The sequence below is a fragment of the Fringilla coelebs genome (genome assembly GCF_963513975.1).
Source record: "Fringilla coelebs genome assembly, chromosome: 2".
NCBI lineage: Eukaryota > Metazoa > Chordata > Aves > Passeriformes > Fringillidae > Fringilla > Fringilla coelebs.
The window spans coordinates 345,275-365,224 of NC_140029.1; the positions used below are offsets into that span (position 1 = coordinate 345,275).

Genomic DNA, 19,950 nt, shown 5'->3' on the forward strand with positions numbered 1-19,950 from the left:
CATATGGGATCTCCTTGGTCTCTGCCCTGCTGTCCTGGAAATGTCCCAGGTGGGATCTCCTGGCAGTGCCCTGGTGTCCTGGCAATGTCCCAGATGGGATCTCCTGGCAGTGCCCTGCTGTCCTGGCAATGTCCCAGATGGGATCTCCTGGCAGTGCCCTGGTGTCCTGGCAGTGTCCCCAGCCCTGCTGGCTGGGGCTGAGCTGGGCTGTGGCAGGGAGGCTGAGCCTGAGTGGGTGAGGCACAAGCAGGCAGAGAGCTCCGTGCTCAGGGGGTGCTGGTGCCTGGCTCAGGCTGGTGGGAGCAAGGGGGGCTGCAGCTGGGGGTGCCCTCAGTGCTGGGAGCTGAGCCTGGGGTGGGCAGAGCTGTCCCTGTCAGCTCTGCCTGTCCCTGTCACTGTCCCTGTCCCTGTCACTGTCACTGTCCCTGTCACTGTCCCTGTCACTGTCACTGTTCTGGGGCTTTCGGGGCATTTAGAGCCCATTTCAGTGCCACAGCCAGCTGAGGTGTGTGTGTAGAACGGCTCTGATCAGCCACAAGGCTGGAAGTTCTTCATGCAAAGGGTTGTCCTGCCCTGGCACAGCTGCCCTGCACAGTGGTGGAGTCACATCCCTGGAGGTGTTCAGAAACCACGGGGATGTGGCACTTGGGGACACGTGGTGGTGACCGTGGGGGCAGAGCTGGGTCCAGGGTTGGACTCAAAACCTGCAGAGATCATTCCCAGCCTTAAGGACTTCCTGATTCTGTGAGTCCCCAAAGCTGCATCCCAGCACAATTTGGGTTTGATTCCCCCAGAGCTGCATCCCAGCACAATTTGGGTTTGATTCCAGGAGCTGCATCCCAGCACAATTTGGGTTTGATTCCAGGAGCTGCATCCCAGCACAATTTGGGTTTGATTCCAGGAGCTGCATCCCAGCACAATTTGGGTTTGATTCCAAGACCTGCATCCCAGCACAATTTGGGTTTGATTCCAAGACCTGCATCCCAGCACAATTTGGGGTTGATTCCCCCAGAGCTGCATCCCAGCACAATTTGGAGTTTGATTCCCCCAGAGCTGCATCTCAGCACAATTTGGGGTTTAATTCCCCAGGAGCTGCATCCCAGCACAATTTGGGGTTGATTCCCAGAGCTGCATCCCAGCACAATTTGGGTTTGATTCCCAGAGCTGCATCCCAGCACAATTTGGGTTTGATCCCCCAAAGCTGCATCCCAGCACAATTTGGGTTTGATCCCCCAGGAGCTGCATCCCAGCACAATTTGGGTTTGATCCCCCAGGAGCTGCATCCCAGCACAATTTGGGTTTGATTCCAAGAGCTGCATCCCAGCACAATTTGGGTTTGATTCCCCAGGAGCTGCATCCCAGCACATTTTGGGGTTGATTCCAAGACCTGCATCCCAGCACAATTTGGGTTTGATCCCATGGGGTTGCCTGTGCTGCCCTCTCATTTTTAGGGTGTCAAATCCCATAAAGAGCATTTTGAATGGCTCTTCACAGGGCTGGCCATGGCACCCCCAGGAGCAGCCCTTCTGGGGCAGGGTTCCTCCTGCAGGGGAGGATGCAGCGGCTCAGGAGGGTCTCACCACAGCTCAGGAGGGTCTCACCACGGCCCAGGAGGGTCTCACCACGGCCCAGGAGGGTCTCACCACGGCCCAGGAGGGTCTCACCACGGCCCAGGAGGGTCTCACCACGGCCCAGGAGGGTCTCACCACGGCCCAGGGGGGTCTCACCACAGCTCAGGAGGGTCTCACCACGGCTCAGGAGGGTCTCACCACAGCTCAGGAGGGTCTCACCACGGCTCAGGAGGGTCTCACCACGGCTCAGGAGGGTCTCACCACGGCTCAGGAGGGTCTCACCACGGCTCAGGAGGGTCTCACCACGGCTCAGGGGGGTCTCACCACAGCTCAGGAGGGTCTCACCACGGCTCAGGAGGGTCTCACCACGGCTCAGGGGGGTCTCACCACGGCTGGGTGAGGATGATGCTGAAGGAGTCCCCCCTTCCTGGGCTCCCCCCTGCTGCCAGCCCGCACCAGGGTGCTGCCAGCCTCTCTGTGTGTCCTGGCTCTGCGCTGGCCCTGGGGTCACCCTGGAGGGCTGAAGAGCCCCTGTGCTCCCTTTGCAGGGCTCAGGCAGGAAAAAAGCACCTGGAGAGCACAGGGGGATCGCTGCCCTGCCAGCCTCCATCCACTGAGCCCCTGGTGCTTCCTGAGCCAGGAGATCTGCTTTGTGGGGATATTCTTTAATGGATTTGTTTTTCCTGCGGATTTCTCCCACCGCTTGGAGAAGCCTCTGCAGATTTTGGTGTTTGCAGTTTGCTCTGACAAAATGTTCCAAAGATTAATCCTGCTGAGGGAAAAATGCCTCCTGTACCTGGCTTTAAATTCGCCACCTGCTATTTTACTTAATGCAGCTTAGTTCTAGCACTAAGAGAGAGCTGCAGCAGTTAGAGTGAGCTGCTGCAGCCCCCAGGACACCCCTGAGCCCTTCTCCACCCTGCAGTTCTTCCCCTTCCAGGCTGGGGAGTCGGGGCTCACCCACGCCTTCCTCTCTGGGAACTGTTTTACACTTTGTGGTTGTGTTTGTTCCCTGCTCCCAAAACCCTTCTGCTCCCCAAGAGGACAAGGGGAAGGTGAGAGCCTCTGCTTCATGGAGCTTTCAGAGGGTTAAAGGAAAGAGAAAGTAACTGTGAGGGATGCAACAGAGCTCTGGTAGTTAATGGGTACAACAGCTGTGGAAAGTGCATATTGTACAGCTCCAAGCAGATATTTACTGTATGTGTTCTGTTGTGTTGATCAGCAGGGCTGTATTCACATTTTAATAGTGTGGTAAATGCAGTTTTGCAGTTAAAAGGTAACTCTTGTAGGTAAAATAGGAGCTATGTAAGTGGGATATCTTTTTAAGAAAGGAATGAGATACTCATACCAGAGAGCAGCCACAGGACACCTGAATGTCTCAGAGAAAGAGAATTTATTGCCCCATGATCAGAACAAACGAACTTCTTCCTGCCTGCTCAGCCCTGCAGACGCCGTCAGGACTCAGAGGAAGGAGCTGGCAGTGCCCAGCCAGAATCCTGGGTGTGAATGGAATTGATGCACCAGGGATGAGGGGTGTGAATGTGCAACAGGCTGGTGTTTGAAGGGTTAATCCTCTGTTCACGTGGGGCCTTTTTCAGGCTGACCCCAAACCATCACTGACCCCGAACCATGGCTGACCCCAAACCAGGGCTGACCCCAAACCATGATCACTGACCCCAAACCACAATCACTGACCCCAAACCATAATCGCTGACCCCAAACCATCACTGACCCCAAACCACGATCACTGACCCCAAACCATGATCACTGACCCCAAACCACGATCACTGACCCCAAACCATGATCACTGACCCCAAACCACGATCACTGACCCCAAACCATCACTGACCCCAAACCATCACTGACCCCGAACCATGGCTGACCCCAAACCATCGCTGACCCCAACCAGGGCTGACCCCAAACCATGGCTGGCCCCAAACCACGACCACTGACCCCAAACCATCACTGACCCCAAACCAGCCCAGGGCAATCCTCCTGGGGCTGTTCCTGAGCTCTGCAGAACCAGGGCACAGCTCCCTGCTGCAGGGTGAGTCTGCCAGGGCTGACCCCAAACCATGGCTGACCCCAAACCAGGGCTGACCCCAAACCACGATCACTGACCCCAAACCATGATCACTGACCCCAAACCACCCCAGGGCCATCCTCCTGGGGCTGTTCCTGAGCTCTGCAGAGGCAGGGCACAGCTCCCTGCTGCAGGGTGAGTCTGCCAGGACGGGGCTGGGCTGGGGCAGACACCCAGGGAGCCCACAGCGGGTGGGTGGGTGGGTGGGGAGGTCTCGGCCAAGGGCAGGCTGAGGCCCCTGAAGCCCCCCTGGGGTATAAAAACCCTGCTCCTGGGCACTTCCACTGCTCAGCTGCTCCTTGTTGCTGCTCCTTTCAGCTGCCACAACAGCCAGGTGAAGGATGAGCTGTGCCCAGTGCTCATTGTTGTGGGGGTTATTTCTATCAACCAACTTACCTCACAATACCACAAATTCTGGGAATTAGAGCCCTGGGGTGGCATTCATGGCTGACCTCTGCAGGGCCTGGACACCAGAGCCTTTGGGTCAAGGTGACTCACCCTGGGAGCAGGGCAGTGATTATTTCATCCTCACTCACCAGAGGGATGTGGTTTCGCTGGGGGAGTGATGGATTCAGGGTTAGAAAGTGGTTCTGGATAAATGCTGGAAAAGTGAATCATTTTAATGCTGGGCCACTCTTCCCTCCAGCAAACAACCACAATTAATGATGCATTTTTCTGAAAACTGGGATTTTATCAGATGCCTCACCCTGCCTTTCGTATTTTTATTTTTCAAGAGAGATAATTTCTTTCATTAGCCCAAAGGCTGGAGCTGAGAGATAAATCTTGCAGAAGAACCTCCTTTCTCTAAAATGTGCTGATGAAAAAGCAGCCTCTGGTCACACTGTGCTCCCTCCTTGATCAGTGAAGCTTCCAGGGATCCTCGTGGCCCCACAGGGGAGTCAGGAGGGGAAACCCTGCCTGCATGGAGAGTTCTGAAGGGAAAATCCATGTGCAGCCAAAAATCCCAGAACCCCAAATCCCTGGGGCTGGCACAGCCCTGCCAGCCCAGGCAGTGCCAGCTGTGCCCCACGGCCACCTTGTCCCCAGCCCAGAGCACTCAGTGCCACCTCCAGGGCACACCTGCAGGGATGGGCACTGCAGAGCTCCCTGGGCAGCCCCTGCCAAGGCCTGAGCCCCCTTTCCATGGGCAAATTCCTGCTGCTGGCCCAGCTGAGCCTGCCCTGGCCCAGCCTGAGGCCGTTCCCTCTGCTCCTGTCCCTGTTCCCTGGCAGCAGAGCCCGACCCCCCCCGCTGTCCCCTCCTGGCAGGGACTTGTGCAGAGCCACAAGGGCCCCTGAGCCTCCTTTGCTCCAGGCTCAGCCCCTGCCCAGCTCCCTCAGGAATGCTCCAGCCCCTTCCCAGCTCCCTCAGGAATGCTCCAGCCCCTTCCCAGCTCCCTCAGGAATTCCCCAGCCCCTGCCCACCTCCCTCAGCCCCTCCTCATGCCCTCTCTCTTACAACACTCAGCGCTCCTGCAGTGACGCCTTTGCTCAAAGCCCGGTCCCCAGACTAAGTCTGGATGAGACTCACAGAGAGCAAAGTCTGGCTTAAGCCCAGGATCTCAAGGAAAACAAACACGCCTCCTCCTCAGCTTTAGGTAAGAATTTCTCTTTTTTAGAGCTGAGAAACCCAGCCAGCCCACGGGATTTGCAGAGAAGGGTTGGTGGCTCCTCTCCCAGCCCCACTCTTCATCCTCACTGAAATAACACCCTGCTGGTGGAAGGGGTGCCTGCCCATGGCAAGGGTGGAACAAGGTGGTCTTTGAGGGCTCTTCCAGCCCAGCCCTGGGGGGTTCTGTGGCTCAGCCCCCTGTCCCTGGTGGTGAAGATCAGCCCATGAGCAGCAGGAGCTGCCCTGGGTGCACATGAGGAACCCCAAAATGCACGAGCAGAGTGAGATGTGCAGGGCAGGGGGGATCAACACCTCACACAGAATTTCTGAATATGCAGAGCAGGAGTGCAGGGAACCCTGAGAGCCCGTGCAGCCCTTTGCCCCCCGAGGGACAAAGCCCACCCAAGCCAAGGCTGGGGTGCTCAGGGACTGCTCTGACACCCTGGGGCGCCTCCACCACACCCTGGCGCTGAAAGGAGCTGATGTCCCTCCCCAGGCCAGGGCTCAGGAGCTCCCAGAGAACCCATCACACCCCAGACAGCCCTCCCTGGCATCAAATCAGCAGGATGGCTTCTGAGGGGCTGTTGGAAACAGGAAAAAATTAATAAAAGGCAAGATAACAAAGCTTTTACAGAGAAAAACTGAATCGGGGCAAGAGGGTCTTGCTCCTGCTGAAACACCCCACAAAAGCAATTATTTCCTTTGTTCTCTTCCTTTTCTAGCAAATTATCCAGGTGGGACCTTTTGGCCTCTGTCCAATGGGCAGCCCCAGGTCTGAGGTGAAGTCCCAAAGGTCCTAGGAGGTGTCTTTTTACCAAATTGAGGAGAGAAATGTGAAAAATGCATATTTTATCATTGGCTTTTTGCAAATATTCAATTAATATTATTTGTGTTATGTTATAAAGTTCTGCTGTATTCATTTTCTCAAGTAGTGTGCTAAATATAGCTTTAGGTTATAACAGAATGTTAAAATAGAAACTATGCTACGTAAGATACTTTTAAAAGAAAGGACTCACACCTGATGGCAGCCACAGGACACCTGAATGTCTCAGAGAAAGAGAATTTATTGCCCCATTACCAGAACAAACGAACTCCTTCCTGCCTGCTCAGCCCTGCAGACGCCGTCAGGACTCAGAGGAAGGAGCTGGCAGTGCCCAGCCAGAATCCTGGGTGGGAATGGAATTGATGCACCAGGGATGAGGGGTGTGAATATGCAACAGGCTGGTGTTTTAAGGGTTAATCCTCTGTTAACCTGGGGCCTTTTTGGGGTTATTTTGCCCAGAAAAGGAACCTGGACTGTCCGTAACTCTTTGTTTTTATTGTCTCACATTGTCCCAATCCAAATTGTCCAAATTATTATTACTCTAATTATATTGCTATTTTTATAACCATTTTATTATCATTAAACTTTAAAAATTTTTAAAAAACAAGTGATTGGTGTTTTTCACACAGCTGTGTCCCAGATGTGCCCAGGTGTGCCCAGGTGCGTCCCAGCCGTGCTCAGGTGTGTCCCAGGTGTGCCCAGCTGTGCCCAGCTGTGTCCCAGCCCTGTCCCAGGTGTGCCCAGGCGTGCTCAGGTGTGTCCCAGGTGTGTCCCAGCCCTGTCCCAGGTGTGCCCAGGTGTGCCCAGGTGTGTCCCAGCCCTGTCCCAGGTGTGTCCCAGCCCTGTCCCAGGTGTTTCCCAGGTGTGCCCAGGTGTGTCCCAGGTGTTTCCCAGCCCTGTCCCAGGTGTGCCCAGGTGTGCCCAGGTGTGCCCAGGTGTGTCCCAGCCCTGTCCCAGGTGTGCCCCAGCCCTGTCCCAGGTGTGCCCAGGTGTGTCCCAGCCCCATCCCAGGTGTGTCCCAGCCATGCCCAGCTGTGCCCAGGTGTGTCCCAGCCCTGTCCAGGTGTGTCCCAGGTGCATCCCAGCCATGCCCAGCTGTGCCCAGGTGTGTCCCAGCCCCGTGCCCTGGCTGTGCCCTGCCAGCCCCAGGTGCTGCTGTTCCCCTGCAGCAGGAATTGCAGCCCCAGGTGCTGCTGTCCCCCTGCAGCAGGAATTGCAGCCCCAGGTGCAGCTGTCCCCCTGCAGCAGGAATTGCAGCCCCAGGTGCAGCTGTCCCCCTGCAGCAGGAATTGCAGCCCAGTTTGTTCCTGGCATTCCCCAGTCCCTGCTGGGAGCGCTCTGTGCGGCCTGGCCCTCTCTGCTGCGCGGCTCTGCAGAGCTCAGTGTGGATCCCGTGCTTCTCTGCCCTCCTCCCTGCCTCTGCTGCCTCACCCCACACTGTCTGCATTCCCATTTATCTTCTGTTCATGCCCCAAATCTCTGCCAGCAGCCCTCGGGCTGCCCCTGCCCCTCTGGAACTGCTCCCAGGGGAATTGTCACCCTGCCCTTACCCTGCCCTGCTAATTTTAAACCATCTCTGATTAGCCTTTAATTTCCCCCCTCCACTCTCCCTGATTTCTTTGCTGCTGATGTTAGACCGCTTCAGGAACAACAATTTATACAGGGAACCAAGGAAGTGCCCCACATCCATCACTCCCTGTGCTTCCCCACCATTTGGACAACAGAGCAGCCTGCACTTTCACCTGCCTCTTGCTGAGTGCAAATCACTTCTTGCCTTCCCATCCTCCTCTTTGCTTTCCATGCTTGTGCCATTTCCTTCTGAAAATCATCACTTCTGGTTTATTCTCTTGCCAGGGATCACCACAGAGGTGGGAATTTATGCCAGGTGCCTCCTAGTGCCCTTCTTGCCCAGTCATTGCAGTGGTGAGGTTTGGGGGAAAAAATAATTGTTATTTTGATTCCACCTCGAATGAACCCCACCCGATGTGACCTCCTGGGCACTGTCCTCGTGCAGTGTGAGAACCCCGGAGTGCTTGGGGTTGGAGGGACCCCCCAGCCCACCCAGAGCCATGGCAGGGACCCCTCCCCTGTGCCCGGCTCCAGCCCCAGCGTCCAGCCTGGCCTTGGCACCAGGAGACGTCTCCAGCTCAGCACTGCCAGCCCACCTTGCTGAGCTCCAGCAAACCTCACCGCCCACTCAGGGGCCAGAAAACATTTCTGAGCCCTGGTCAGTTCTGGGCTCCACCTTGCAGTTTTGGAGACAAGAGAGTGTATTTAGAGCAATTAGATGAAATGCATCATGTTTAAGTTAGAGAGGGAAGGTGCCTCTGTTTCATGTAAAGCAAGGAATTACTGATCAGCTGTGGCACAGGCTACGTCATTAGGAGCACTGTAAAATAAAAATGCGCCAGAAAAGCTTCTGGAAACAGCTGCTCTGATCTAAAACCCCCTGAAAGTATTTGAAGCTCTACAGAGCTCTGCAGCCTGGACTTGTCCTGGCCCAGGCAGCCCTGCCTTGCCCACGGGCAGAGGGGGAGACAAAGTTTGCCACGAGATCCTCCCCCCGAGTCCTGAGGAGCAGGAAGGACCCCAAACACTGCCCTTGGACCCCAAACACTCCTCTTGGACCCCAAACACTGCCCACAGACCCCAAACACTGCCCTTGGACCCCAAACACTCCTCTTGGACCCCAAACACTGCCCACAGACCCCAAACACTCTCCACAGACCCCAAACACTGCCCCAAACACTCCCCAGACCCCCAAACACTGCCCACAGACCCCAAACACTCTCCACAGACCCCAAACACTGCCCACGGACCCCAAACACTGCCCACAGACCCCAAACACTGCCCACAGACCCCAAACACTGCCCACGGACCCCAAACACTGCCCACGGACCCCAAACACTGCCCACAGACCCCAAACACTGCCCACAGACCCCAAACACTGCCCACGGACCCCAAACACTGCCCACGGACCCCAAACACTCCCCACAGACCCCAAACACTCCCCACAGACCCCAAACATTGCCCACAGACCCCAAACACTCCCTTTGGACCCCAAACACTCCCCACGGGCCCCAAACACTCCCCACAGACCCCAAACACTGCCCATGGACCCCAAACACTCCCTTTGGACCCCAAACACTCCCCACAGACCCCAAACACTGCCCCAAACACTCCCCCAAACACTGCCCACAGACCCCAAACACTGCCCACAGACCCCAAACACTCCCCTTGGACCCCAAACACTGCCCACAGACCCCAAACACTGCCCACAGACCCCAAACCCTCCCCACAGACCCCAAACACTCCCCCAAACACTGCCCCAAACACTCCCCACAGACCCCAAACACTGCCCATGGACCCCAAACACTCCCCTTGGACCCCAAACCCTCCCCACAGACCCCCAAACACTGTCCACAGACCCCAAACGCTCCCCACAGACCCCAAACACTGCCCACAGACCCCAAACACTGCCCACGGACCCCAAACACTCCCCACAGACCCCAAACACTCCCCACAGACCCCAAACATTGCCCACAGACCCCAAACACTCCCTTTGGACCCCAAACACTCCCCACGGGCCCCAAACACTGCCCACAGACCCCAAACACTGCCCATGGACCCCAAACACTCCCTTTGGACCCCAAACACTCCCCACAGACCCCAAACATTGCCCACAGACCCCAAGCACTGCCCACAGACCCCAAACACTGCCCACGGACCCCAAACACTGCCCACAGACCCCAAACCCTCCCCACAGACCCCAAACCCTGCCCACAGACCCCAAACCCTCCCCACAGACCCCACACCGCCCCCCCAGCTGCCCTCCCTGGCCCCTGGCTGCTCCCCAGAGGGGCTCTGGGTGAGGCTGGTCCAAGCCCAGCCCAGGGCTGGTCAGTGGCTGCTGCCCAGAGCTTGGCACAGCTGTGACTGAACCTTTGCAGGGTTTAATCCCCGGGGCTGAGCCTGGGAACCCGAGTGGGTTTATGTCAATGACAGATCCATGGTGGTGCTGGCTGGGTTACCCAGCACTGCTGCTGCCCAGACAGGCACTGCAGCACCAGTGTGACATCTCACACAGCACTGGGGCAGCTCTGCTGGAGCCAGCACAGCCCACTGCTGAGCCAAGCTGGTGTCCCTGGGCTGTGCCAGCTCAGTGCTGTCACCTGCGGGTCCCTCCTCAGGAGCTTCCCCTGCCCTGCCCCACCTTCCCCTCGCTCAGGGTGTGCAGCTCTGAGGGTGAGGAGTCAGCCTGCTTTCTGCTTTGTCCAGCCCCAAAAGCAGCAGCAGGGCCCCTCTCCCCAGGCAGGCACCCAGCTCTTCCCACCCCAGACAAGCAGAGCAGCAAGTCCTGCCCAGCTCCTGCAGTCTGGGACCCTTCCTCCTGAGCCCAGGGCAGGTGTGGCAGGGCTGAGCCAGCTCACCTGGGCAGGGGCACAGCAGGGACAGCTCTGCTCCTCTGCCCCCACCTGCAGGGCTGCCCCAGCCTGGGCCAGCACAGCCAGGACCTGCAGCTGCTGGAGAGAGCCCAGAGGGACCACGGAGCTGCTCCAGGGCCCCTCTGGAGCCAGGCTGGGAGAGCTGGGGGTGCTCACCCTGGCAGGGTGGGCAGGGTTGGGATGGAATTCCACCCCTGGATCCCTGGCAGTGCCCAAGGCCAGGCTGGACACTGGGGCTGGAGCAGCCTGGGGCAGTGGGAGGTGTCCCTGCCATGGCAGGAGAGTGGAAAGAAACGAGATTTGGCATCTCTTCCAATCCAAACCATTTATGATTTTATGATCTTTCCTTCCCCCAGGCCAATTCCTCCATTTACAGACCCCACACCCAGCAGCACCCCAGGGCACTCCCCTCCTCAGGAATATTTCACATCAGTACAACAAGGCTGAAACAGAGCCAGACTTTATTACCAGAGGCACCTTCAGGGAGTCACAGCAGCTCAAACACCCGGCACCAGAGCTCAGCCAAGGGGGGAGCGGATGGGCAGCAGCTCCCGCAGCAGAGCAGAGACCGCCCTGCTCTTCCCCAGAGTCAGAGACGAGGAAATCCCTGCCCTGCTCGGCAGAGAGGCGGTCCGACCACACAGCCAATGCTGAGCGCTGGGACAGACGGACAGGGCTGCTGGTGCCAGCTCCTGCGGGCCGTGTCCCCTCGCAGAGCGGTCACGGGGAGCCCCATGGCCGGCAGCCCCCGGCCCCCGGCGGCGGGGGCAGCAGCAGCGGGGCCAGGGGCAGCAGCGGCAGCAGCAGCAGCAGCGGGGCCCGGGGCTCAGCCCGCCCGCTGCCGTCGCTCTGCGGAGCCGGGGTCCCCTCCGGGCCGGCGGAGGATCTCCTCCTCCCCGCGTAGTACCGCGCCACCGCCGCGTTGGGGTTGCCCCGGGCAGGGTCGAACCACATCTGGATGCAGCGGCCGCTGCCGCGGCGCTCGGGGCTGTACCTGAAGGAGCCGGACCAGATCTTCTCGCACAGGTCCTGGGGCCGGGGGAACACCCGGTGGAAGGGCCGGCACTCGGAGCCCCAGGGACAGCGGTTGGTTCCTGGGGACACAGCGGCGTGGCACTGGGACGAACCCCCGGGAGAGCACGGCCCGTCCCCCGGGAGGAGCGGGTCACCTGCCCGCGGCCACACCTGAGCCGGGCACCGGGGGCTCGGCCACCTGCTCCACACCCCACAGAGGCCAGAGGATCTACAGTTCCTGTGCCTGTGGTCACCCCGAGGTGTTAGAAAGTCCTTTTCCTCCCAGGCCTGCCCCTGAAGAAGCCGAGACTCCTCGGCTCTGGTTCCCAAGGTTGTTTGTTCTCTCTTATCTATCACATTCTTCCTCTGACCTGCTGAGGTCTGTCCAGCAGGTCGGGTTGTGGCACAGTCCCTGCCCTTGTGGTGGTGTTATCTTTTTATCCTAAGAACTGTGTGTACTTTATTTACAATAACTTCCCAGTCGCTATCACCCATGTCAGACAGTCTGTCTCTACTCCAAACCAATCCAGAAGTGCCACCACCACAGCAGAAGATGGAGAACAAGGAGAAGAAGAAGAAGGACAGGACATGCCCAGATTTCTCCATCTTGCCTTTTGAACCCCCATTCTAAACCCCCAAAATTCTACATTTTCACCCTGTGATAAATTCACTGTCATTCTACTCAAACCCTTGTGGCTGTAACTCCTCAGACAAAGCTGGTAATTGTTTCCATGGGCTAAAATCAAAGGCACAGGTGTCTGTGAGTCCATCCCAAGGTCTCTGAGCCCCTGGCAGGGTCTGGAGCCCCCAGGGCAGCCAGAGGAATGTCCTGGCCTCTGGCAAGAGGGCTCCTGGCAGCAGTGGCACTGCCAGTGACCTGCCTGGGGGTGAGGAAAGGCTCCCTGAGCCCACCAACCTGTGGCCCAGTTCCAGCCCTTGTGCCAGTTGTCCTTGCAGGTGAGGGCGTCCCTGCAGTCCTGCCACCACTGCTCGCAGTCCTCCCTGCACAGGGGCACGTGCAGGATCCTCTCCCGCCGCCAGCTGCTGTCCACCTGCAGGGCACAGGGCCAGGCACAATGGGCAGGTGGCACCTGGGGGATCTGCCACAGCCCAGATCCCCCAGCCCCTCCCGGGGCCACAGCTGGTCCCAGAGGAGCCTCAGCCCCAGCACAGGTGACTCCTGACACAAGGAATTCTTCCATCAGTCAGAGGCCAGAAAAGTCCTGGGAATCTTTCTACCCTGTGGGAAAAGCTGAGGCAGCCTAGATATTGGAGAGAAATCCTTCCCTGGCAGGGTGGGCAGGCCCTGGCACAGGGTGCCCAGAGCAGCTGGGGCTGCCCCTGGATCCCTGGCAGTGCCCAAGGCCAGGCTGGACACTGGGGCTGGAGCAGCCTGGGGCAGTGGGAGGTGTCCCTGCCATGGCAGGGTGGGAATGGATGAGTTTTAATGCCCCTCCCAACCCCAAGAGCTCCAGGACTCCTGGGTCTGAGCCCACCTGCTGGATCCAGGGCCCCAGGTTGGGGGAGCACTCGTACAAGCACGTGTCCTGGATGAAGTGGCGCTTGCATTTGGGTGGCATCACCCCACAGTGGTCCCAGTTGAAGTTGTAGAGGTAGGACTGGTCCTTGTGGGCCTCCTGGCTGGTGTTGGCCGTGCAGCAGGCGTTGTCCTTCCAGGGGGAGCACTGCAGCAGAGAGGGGACAGGCTCCAGGGGCAGAGCCCACAGCAGCCACAGCACTTTGTCCTCTGCAGCAAACTCTGGGTCACTGTGGCCTCAGGGGCACTGCAGCGAGGCAGAGCTGAGCAGCAGCAGATCAGCTCCTGAGCAGGAATTGTGCCAGCCCAAGGGACAGAAACAAACCCCCCTTCCTCTGCCGAGGGGCTGGGCAGAGCAAGGAGGGCGTCCCACACTGAGGGAACAGAGGAGAGCCCTCCCTCCCTCCCTCCCTTCCTTCCTTCCTTCCTTCCTTCCTTCCTTCCTTCCTTCCTTCCTTCCTTCCTTCCTTCCTTCCTTCCTTCCTTCCTTCCTTCCTTCCTTCCTTCCTTCCTTCCTTCCTTCCTTCCTTCCTTCCTTCCTTCCTTCCTTCCTTCCTTCCTTCCTTCCTTCCTTCCTTCCTTCCTTCCTTCCTTCCTTCCTTCCTTCCTTCCTTCCTTCCTTCCTTCCTTCCGCTGTGCTCTGGGGTACCCAGCCTCAGGGGTGGCCCTGAGCTGGCAGCTCGCTGTCCTGTCCCTGTCCCTGTCCCTGCTCTGTCCCCGTCCCTGTCCCTGTCCCTGCTCTGTCCCTGTCCCGTCCCTGCTCTGTCCCCGTCCCTGCTCTGTCCGTGTCCCTGCTCCGTCCCTGTCCCGTCCCTGTCCCTGTCCCGTCCCTGTCCCTGCCCTGTCCCCGGGCCAGCAGCTGCAGGAGGGCAGCACACAAGGATCTCAGAGCCAGAGGGGCTCCAGCCCCGGGCGGGCGGCGGCCGAGCCCCCAGAGCCCGCGGTGAGCAGGTACCAGTCAGGTGTGCCAGCCAGGTGTGCCAGCCAGGTGTGCCAGCCCCGCTCCTACCTGCTCGTAGAGCTTCCCCTCGGGGCCCGGCTCGCTCTTGTGGTGTTTGGCATCCATGCAGACGTTCAGCAGCGGCTCCTTCCCCGCCTCGGCTGCCAGCGGCACCAGAGCCACCGCCAGCGCCACCGCCAGAGCCACCGCCATCCCGGGAACGGGCTGCGAGAGAGGGGACAGCGCTGGGGGACAGGGGACAACGCTGGGGGACAGGGGACAGAGAGGGGACAGCGCTGGGGGACAGGGGACAACGCTGGGGGACAGGGGACAGAGAGGAGACAGCGTTGGGAGAGAGGGGACAGCGCTGGGGGACAGGGGACAACGCTGGGGGACAGGGGACAGAGAGGGGACAGCGCTGGGGGACAGGGGACAACGCTGGGGGACAGGGGACAGAGAGGAGACAGCGTTGGGAGAGAGGGGACAGCGCTGGGGGACAGGGGACAGAGAGGAGACAGCGCTGGGGGACAGGGGACAGCAGAGAGGGGACAGGGCTGGGCAGAGGGGACGGCCCCGGAGAGGGGACAGCCCAGGAGCGGGTTTGTGGCGGCAGCACGAGGGAGGTGCCGTGCAGCCGGGCAGCTCCTCCAGGGCCAATACAGCACATCTGATGGCACCAAGGACACGGAGCAGCCCCCCCAGGCAGCTGCAAGGTCGGGCACCGCTGTCACCAGGACAGCACCGCCGCGGGGACAAACAGCCCTGGGAGAGCTGGGGCTGAGCTCTCCATCAGCCCAGAGCCAGGAGGGTGCTCTGGGACACCCACTCCCCCCGGGGTCCTTCTGCCTCCCCACTGCTTCAGAGAGGAGCTCCCAGCCCTTGTGCACCAAGGCAGGGGGAGTGCAGGGCCGTCTCTCCTGAGACAGGGAATGCACCAGACACAGCACCTGGTGTGGGCCAGGAGATGCAGGAGGCCCATGGTGACTTCAGGACTATGCTAAGGCAGGAAAACATTTTCTTTATCTGCATCTGAGACTTGGAAAGCCTCTCCTGAGGTCTCCACTGGAGAGCTGAATCACCAAAGAATCACAGAAGGCTGGAAGGAATCGTGAAGCCCATCTCACTCCACCCCTGCCATGTGCAGGGTCACCTCCCACCACCCCAGGGTGCTCCAGCCTGCTCTGATTTGAGCAATAAAAGACATTTCACACACTGTGCCTCAGCCTCCTCTGCCTGCCTAGAGGCTGGGACCAATTTTATAGTCATTTTCTAAAAAAACCCAAAACCCAACCCCACACCAATCAACCAACATCAAGACTTAACCAAGAAAATTCCTTCCCATTCCTCGTTGACACAGCACAAGGGCCTGAACCAGACACATTTTAAGAAGAATTTTGCCAAACACAGAAGCAAGACAAAGCATTAAAATAGCAAAAAACGCCCCAGAAAAAGCAGCTACAGGCCTGAGGAGACAGACACAGAAACCTGAGAGCTAGGAAGCAGCTCACTTGCGTTACAGCTGCATTTATGCCCCCAAATCAGTCAGCCTTACCAGCCCGAAAAGCCTCTCCCTCTCTCCACCACTCACAGCAGCCCAGCAGCTTCCTGGGCAGCTTTTACAGCAAAGCTGCTGGCACGGGCGCCGGCCCTGGGGAGGAACTACCCCCTCTCTTTAAGGAGCTGGTGCCAGGCTTTGTCAGCACAGGGAACAAGGGTTTGGGTGGCAGCTGGCTGCTCCTGCCTGGGAGAAATCCAGTTTCCTTCCCAAAGCAGGTGTGTGCCCAGCCCTGCCCCTTCCCCACAAACCCTCTCTCCTCCTCTCACCGGGATCTGCCTGAGGCAGAAGAGCCCAGGAGGGACTGACCCAGGGTATGGAACAAGTCATGGAAAAAATGCAAAAGGCAGCCAACGACACAGAGACTGCTGCCTCGGAAGGAAAATGACAACTCCCACCACAAACCCAAAATGCAGAGCTGAGGGGGAGCAAGGCACCTCCTTGGAGCACCTGAGCACATCCAGCCACAGCCTGTGGAAAGCCCCTGCCCTCGGCATGGGGGCAGAGTCTTCCTCCTGGAGCAGCTTGGGGGGCTGACTTGCTCTTTTCTTCACTCACATCACTGCTGTTCCGGGGATGAATCACTTGCCTGAGGAGCAGATCCTTCTAAATTTCATGTGTGAGCACTTTAGGCTCTGGGTGCACCCTGCTCTGGTGATCACAGAATCCCTGAGGCTGGAAGAGACCTCCCCACCTTGTCCCCAGCCCAGAGCACTGAGTGCCACCTCCAGGGGACACCTGTACGATCTGCTTGTAGGAACGGGGGTGGTGATGGTTCCTTAACTGATCTCAGAGTGCAAAAACCAACACAGAAAGGGGATTGCAGTCAAAACAAATGCACCTTTATAGAATGACCACAGCAAATGAGATAGAGGGGGAGAAAAGATAGAGAAAGAGAGAAAAACAGAGGGAGAGGGGGGGGATATAGCTACCAAACGTAGAGACCATGTCCTTTGGTCCAAGGACCCGCCTGTTACATCCAGGAGATCCCAAAATCTCTGGTTAACTCAGAGGTTTTTATTATGATAACTCTATGGAAAATTGCGAGGGGGGTGTACAGACACAATAAAGAAGAGATGTAACAGGGAGTCCATGTTCTCAGCAGTAAGTGAGAGTCATTGTCTTCTGGGTCCAGCCTCAGGTAGTGCTTGGCAAAGCCTTGCTTTGGTCAGCTCCCTCCCCTGGGTCAGGGGTTTCAGTCCCAGTCCTTGGAATGAGGGGGAGCTTCTCCCATCTCAGTCCGTCTCTCACGGTGGTCGTAGAGCAGATGATGGCTTCTGTGTGAGGGGGGACCACCAAAGGTTACCCCAGAAAAGCCCAGCCGGGCCAAGAGGGGGGGAATTCCTGGGCCATTGTTAGGAAACAGGTGCCAGCATCCAGGGTGGGTGTGTCACCCCCTTGGCAGGCCCTGCCAGAAGCTGTAGACACAGCTGTGAACAATGCCTTGGCAGGCCAGAATTCCCATCAGGGCCCTCGGATCTCTGGCGTTCCTCCACCACCGGCAGGCCAGAATTCCCATCAGGGTCCCAATGTCTGTCCTGGGCACGGTAGTGAGGCAAATATGGGGAACTTTCTCAACCTGCAGGGATGGGCACTGCAGAGCTCCCTGGGCAGCCCCTGCCAAGGCCTGAGCCCCCTTTCCATGGGCAAATTCCTGCTGCTGGCCCAGCTGAGCCTGCCCTGGCCCAGCCTGAGGCCGTTCCCTCTGCTCCTGTCCCTGTTCCCTGGCTGTCCCCTCCTGGCAGGTAGAAAACAGCTTTGTGCTTCTGACCCCTCACACTGGAGATGTCCCTGAGTAGGTCTCCCCCATCCACTTTGGACCCTTTGCCACCCCTGCTCCCTCCACCAGCAGAGTTTTGCCCCTCGAGGCTCAGGACTTGGCAGTTTCAGATGCCCTGCACTGTCCTGGCCACGTTTCCTGCTCCTTGCCAGGGAATTTCTAATATCTGGTTTGTTTTTGGAACTGCTGATCACTGAACTGTGTTGTAACATTGTCAGAGCAGTGACAGCTTGTTCCTGAGAGATAATTGTCAGCCACCAGCCTGTCATCTTCCATCTGACGTGTTCTCCCCAGCGCATCGCTGTGTGTTCATCTCAGCTGCTTTTTCTTTGAAATCTGTTGTTCCACTGTTCGGTGACTCAGTCGTTCCAGGTGTCACGTCCCACTCCTGTGAAGAAGGGAGCACCCAGGAGTCGTAGGTGCCCAAAAGAAGGGTCACAAAGGAATGGCAAAAGCCAGAAGGGTCCCAAAAACAAAGCTCACCAGGTTTTATTGGCCAGCTCCACACTTGGTGTGGAAATCAACACATGTTTTGCCCCTACGTTGTAATAGTGAGAGAAATGAAAGAGTGAAATGAAAGAGGGAGACAGGAGAGTGTGAAAGAGAGATTGGGTAGGAAAGGAGATCACCAGTCCTGGCCCCAGCATTGATCCAAGCAGGGTGGTCCTGGGGCACTGCCCAGCTTTGGGGACACTTTTTGTAGGAAACATTCCCCACCCTGGCATCCAGCTTCCTGCTCTTCGTGTGAGCACGTGCAGCCTGTTCTTCTGGGCCTTTCTGGAAACTGCTCCAGGGGCTCTGGGGGTCTCCTGGCAGATCCCTCTCTGCTGGATCTGCTCTCAGTGAGCAGTTCCTGCCCTCTCCTGACCGCGGGGCTGCCCTGGAGCTGCCCTTTGTGTGGTTTGGTCGCCACAGACCAGAACAGGGAAGTTGGCCCCAAAACGGTGCTGCCCCAGGAGGGCACTGCCCCTTCTCAGACACATCCTGCTCTAATCCTGCTCTAACTTTCCTGCTCCAGTGGGCATCAGGAATTTGAGGTGCAGCAATGCTTTGACTCCTTCCTGCCCAGGCTTCTGCACCAGGGACTTCTGCAGATTTTTACAGCTGGTCCTGGAGCCATTTGGTGCCAGCACACACTTGGTTGACTTGATGTTTATCCAGACAACATTTGCTGGAAGCAGAAATCATAGAATCAAAGGAGTGTTTGGTTAGGAGGGACACTAAAGCCCCTCCAGTTCCAGCCCCTGCATGGGCATGGACAGCTTGCACTGCCCCAGCTTGCTCCCAGCCCTGTCCAGCCTGGCCTGGAACACTTCCAGGGACAGGGCTGGTCCATTTACCTGTGGTTCAGCCCTGAGTTACATTTCCTGTGACCTTTCCCTGCACAGACACCGTGTTCACAGGTGTGCAGACCCCCCCATTGCTCCAAAAAACTTTCCAGGCTGTCCCATGTGAATGTCCAGACCTTGTCCTTGTGCATGGGATGATGCAGAACACGGGGAATGTCTCCCTGTTGTCCTGCCTGAATCCCTGTACCCTCCCTTACCTAAATATGCTGCCTTTTCCCACACTAGATGCTCATTCTTTGCTTTCTTTGTCCCTCCAAACCCCTTTTGTCCCTCTCTGAGTTTCTATTTCCTTAAGTGAGTGTTGCAGAGCTGTTTGTAGCCACGAGGTCTCCAGCAGCAGCCCATGCCCATGCCTCACTGCCCTGTGCCCCTCTGTACCACACCCTGGTCCCCTCTGCCACCCTGGTAAGAATTTCCCTGCACTACCTCAGTGTGCTGGAGCCTTGGATCTCTCCCCTCAGCACAGAGTCCTGCTGCTCTCTGCTTCCCATCGAAGGCACGTTTGCACCAGGCAGTGAGGAGCAAAGAGCCATAGCCACGGTCTGAAGGAAAGCTGGTGAGAACAAACCCACAGGACAATTCCACAGAGCAAAGCTGGCACGGCTCAGCTCCCTGAGACCTCGCAGATGCAGCACAAAGCCCAGGGCCAGCAGTGGCCACGCTCTGGGCTGTGGGTGCAGGACCTGTGTCCCAGCTCTCAGCCAGGCTGGGCACAGAATCATGGAAGGATGGAAGGGTGTCGAGTTAGGAGTGGGTCTTGGGCCTTCAAAGAGACAGGAGCAGTTTTTGGTTGGTGTAAGGTTGTTTATTTAATGAACACAGCAGCCTCAAAGGCGAAGGGTTCAGAGTATTAAAGTCCATGCTAAAAAAAGCAAAAAGCTTTCTGGCACATAGTCCCAATGTTTAGAAGCAGCAACTCCTCTTTTACCCCAATACAGGGGGATTTTATTCATAAATCATCTAATCAGCTAAAAACACGATCCTAAAACATTCTTCCTACACCTCTCCTGGCTTAATTCTAATGTATGAAAGCAGTGTGAGTCCTTACCCAAAATCTACACACACAGTTCTGTCTGTTCACACAAATGGTTCTATCTGTTCTATCTAGAAATGCAAGCAGTGTTCTGCTATGCTTTCATGATGTCTGGAGCTGAGTTAATTTTGTGCAAGGTATCACTACTGAACTTTGAACTAGGCTTTAGGGCCTTTTACTGCTAACACAGTCTCTTAAGATCTATTTCT

General features: G+C 57.5%; 1 protein-coding gene across 1 annotated transcript; it reads right to left on the minus strand.

Annotated features, from left to right (window-relative positions):
• Nucleotides 1-1,488: 1,488 nt before the first annotated feature.
• LOC311166384 (folate receptor alpha-like) lies at nt 1,489-14,237 on the minus strand (the record flags this gene model as incomplete). Its single annotated transcript, XM_084226329.1, has 5 exons — nt 1,489-1,963; nt 11,369-11,627; nt 12,464-12,599; nt 13,044-13,232; nt 14,094-14,237. 5 exons carry the CDS (start codon nt 14,235-14,237, stop codon nt 1,489-1,491), a joined length of 1,203 nt encoding a protein of 400 aa, XP_084082455.1.
• Nucleotides 14,238-19,950: the final 5,713 nt, after the last annotated feature.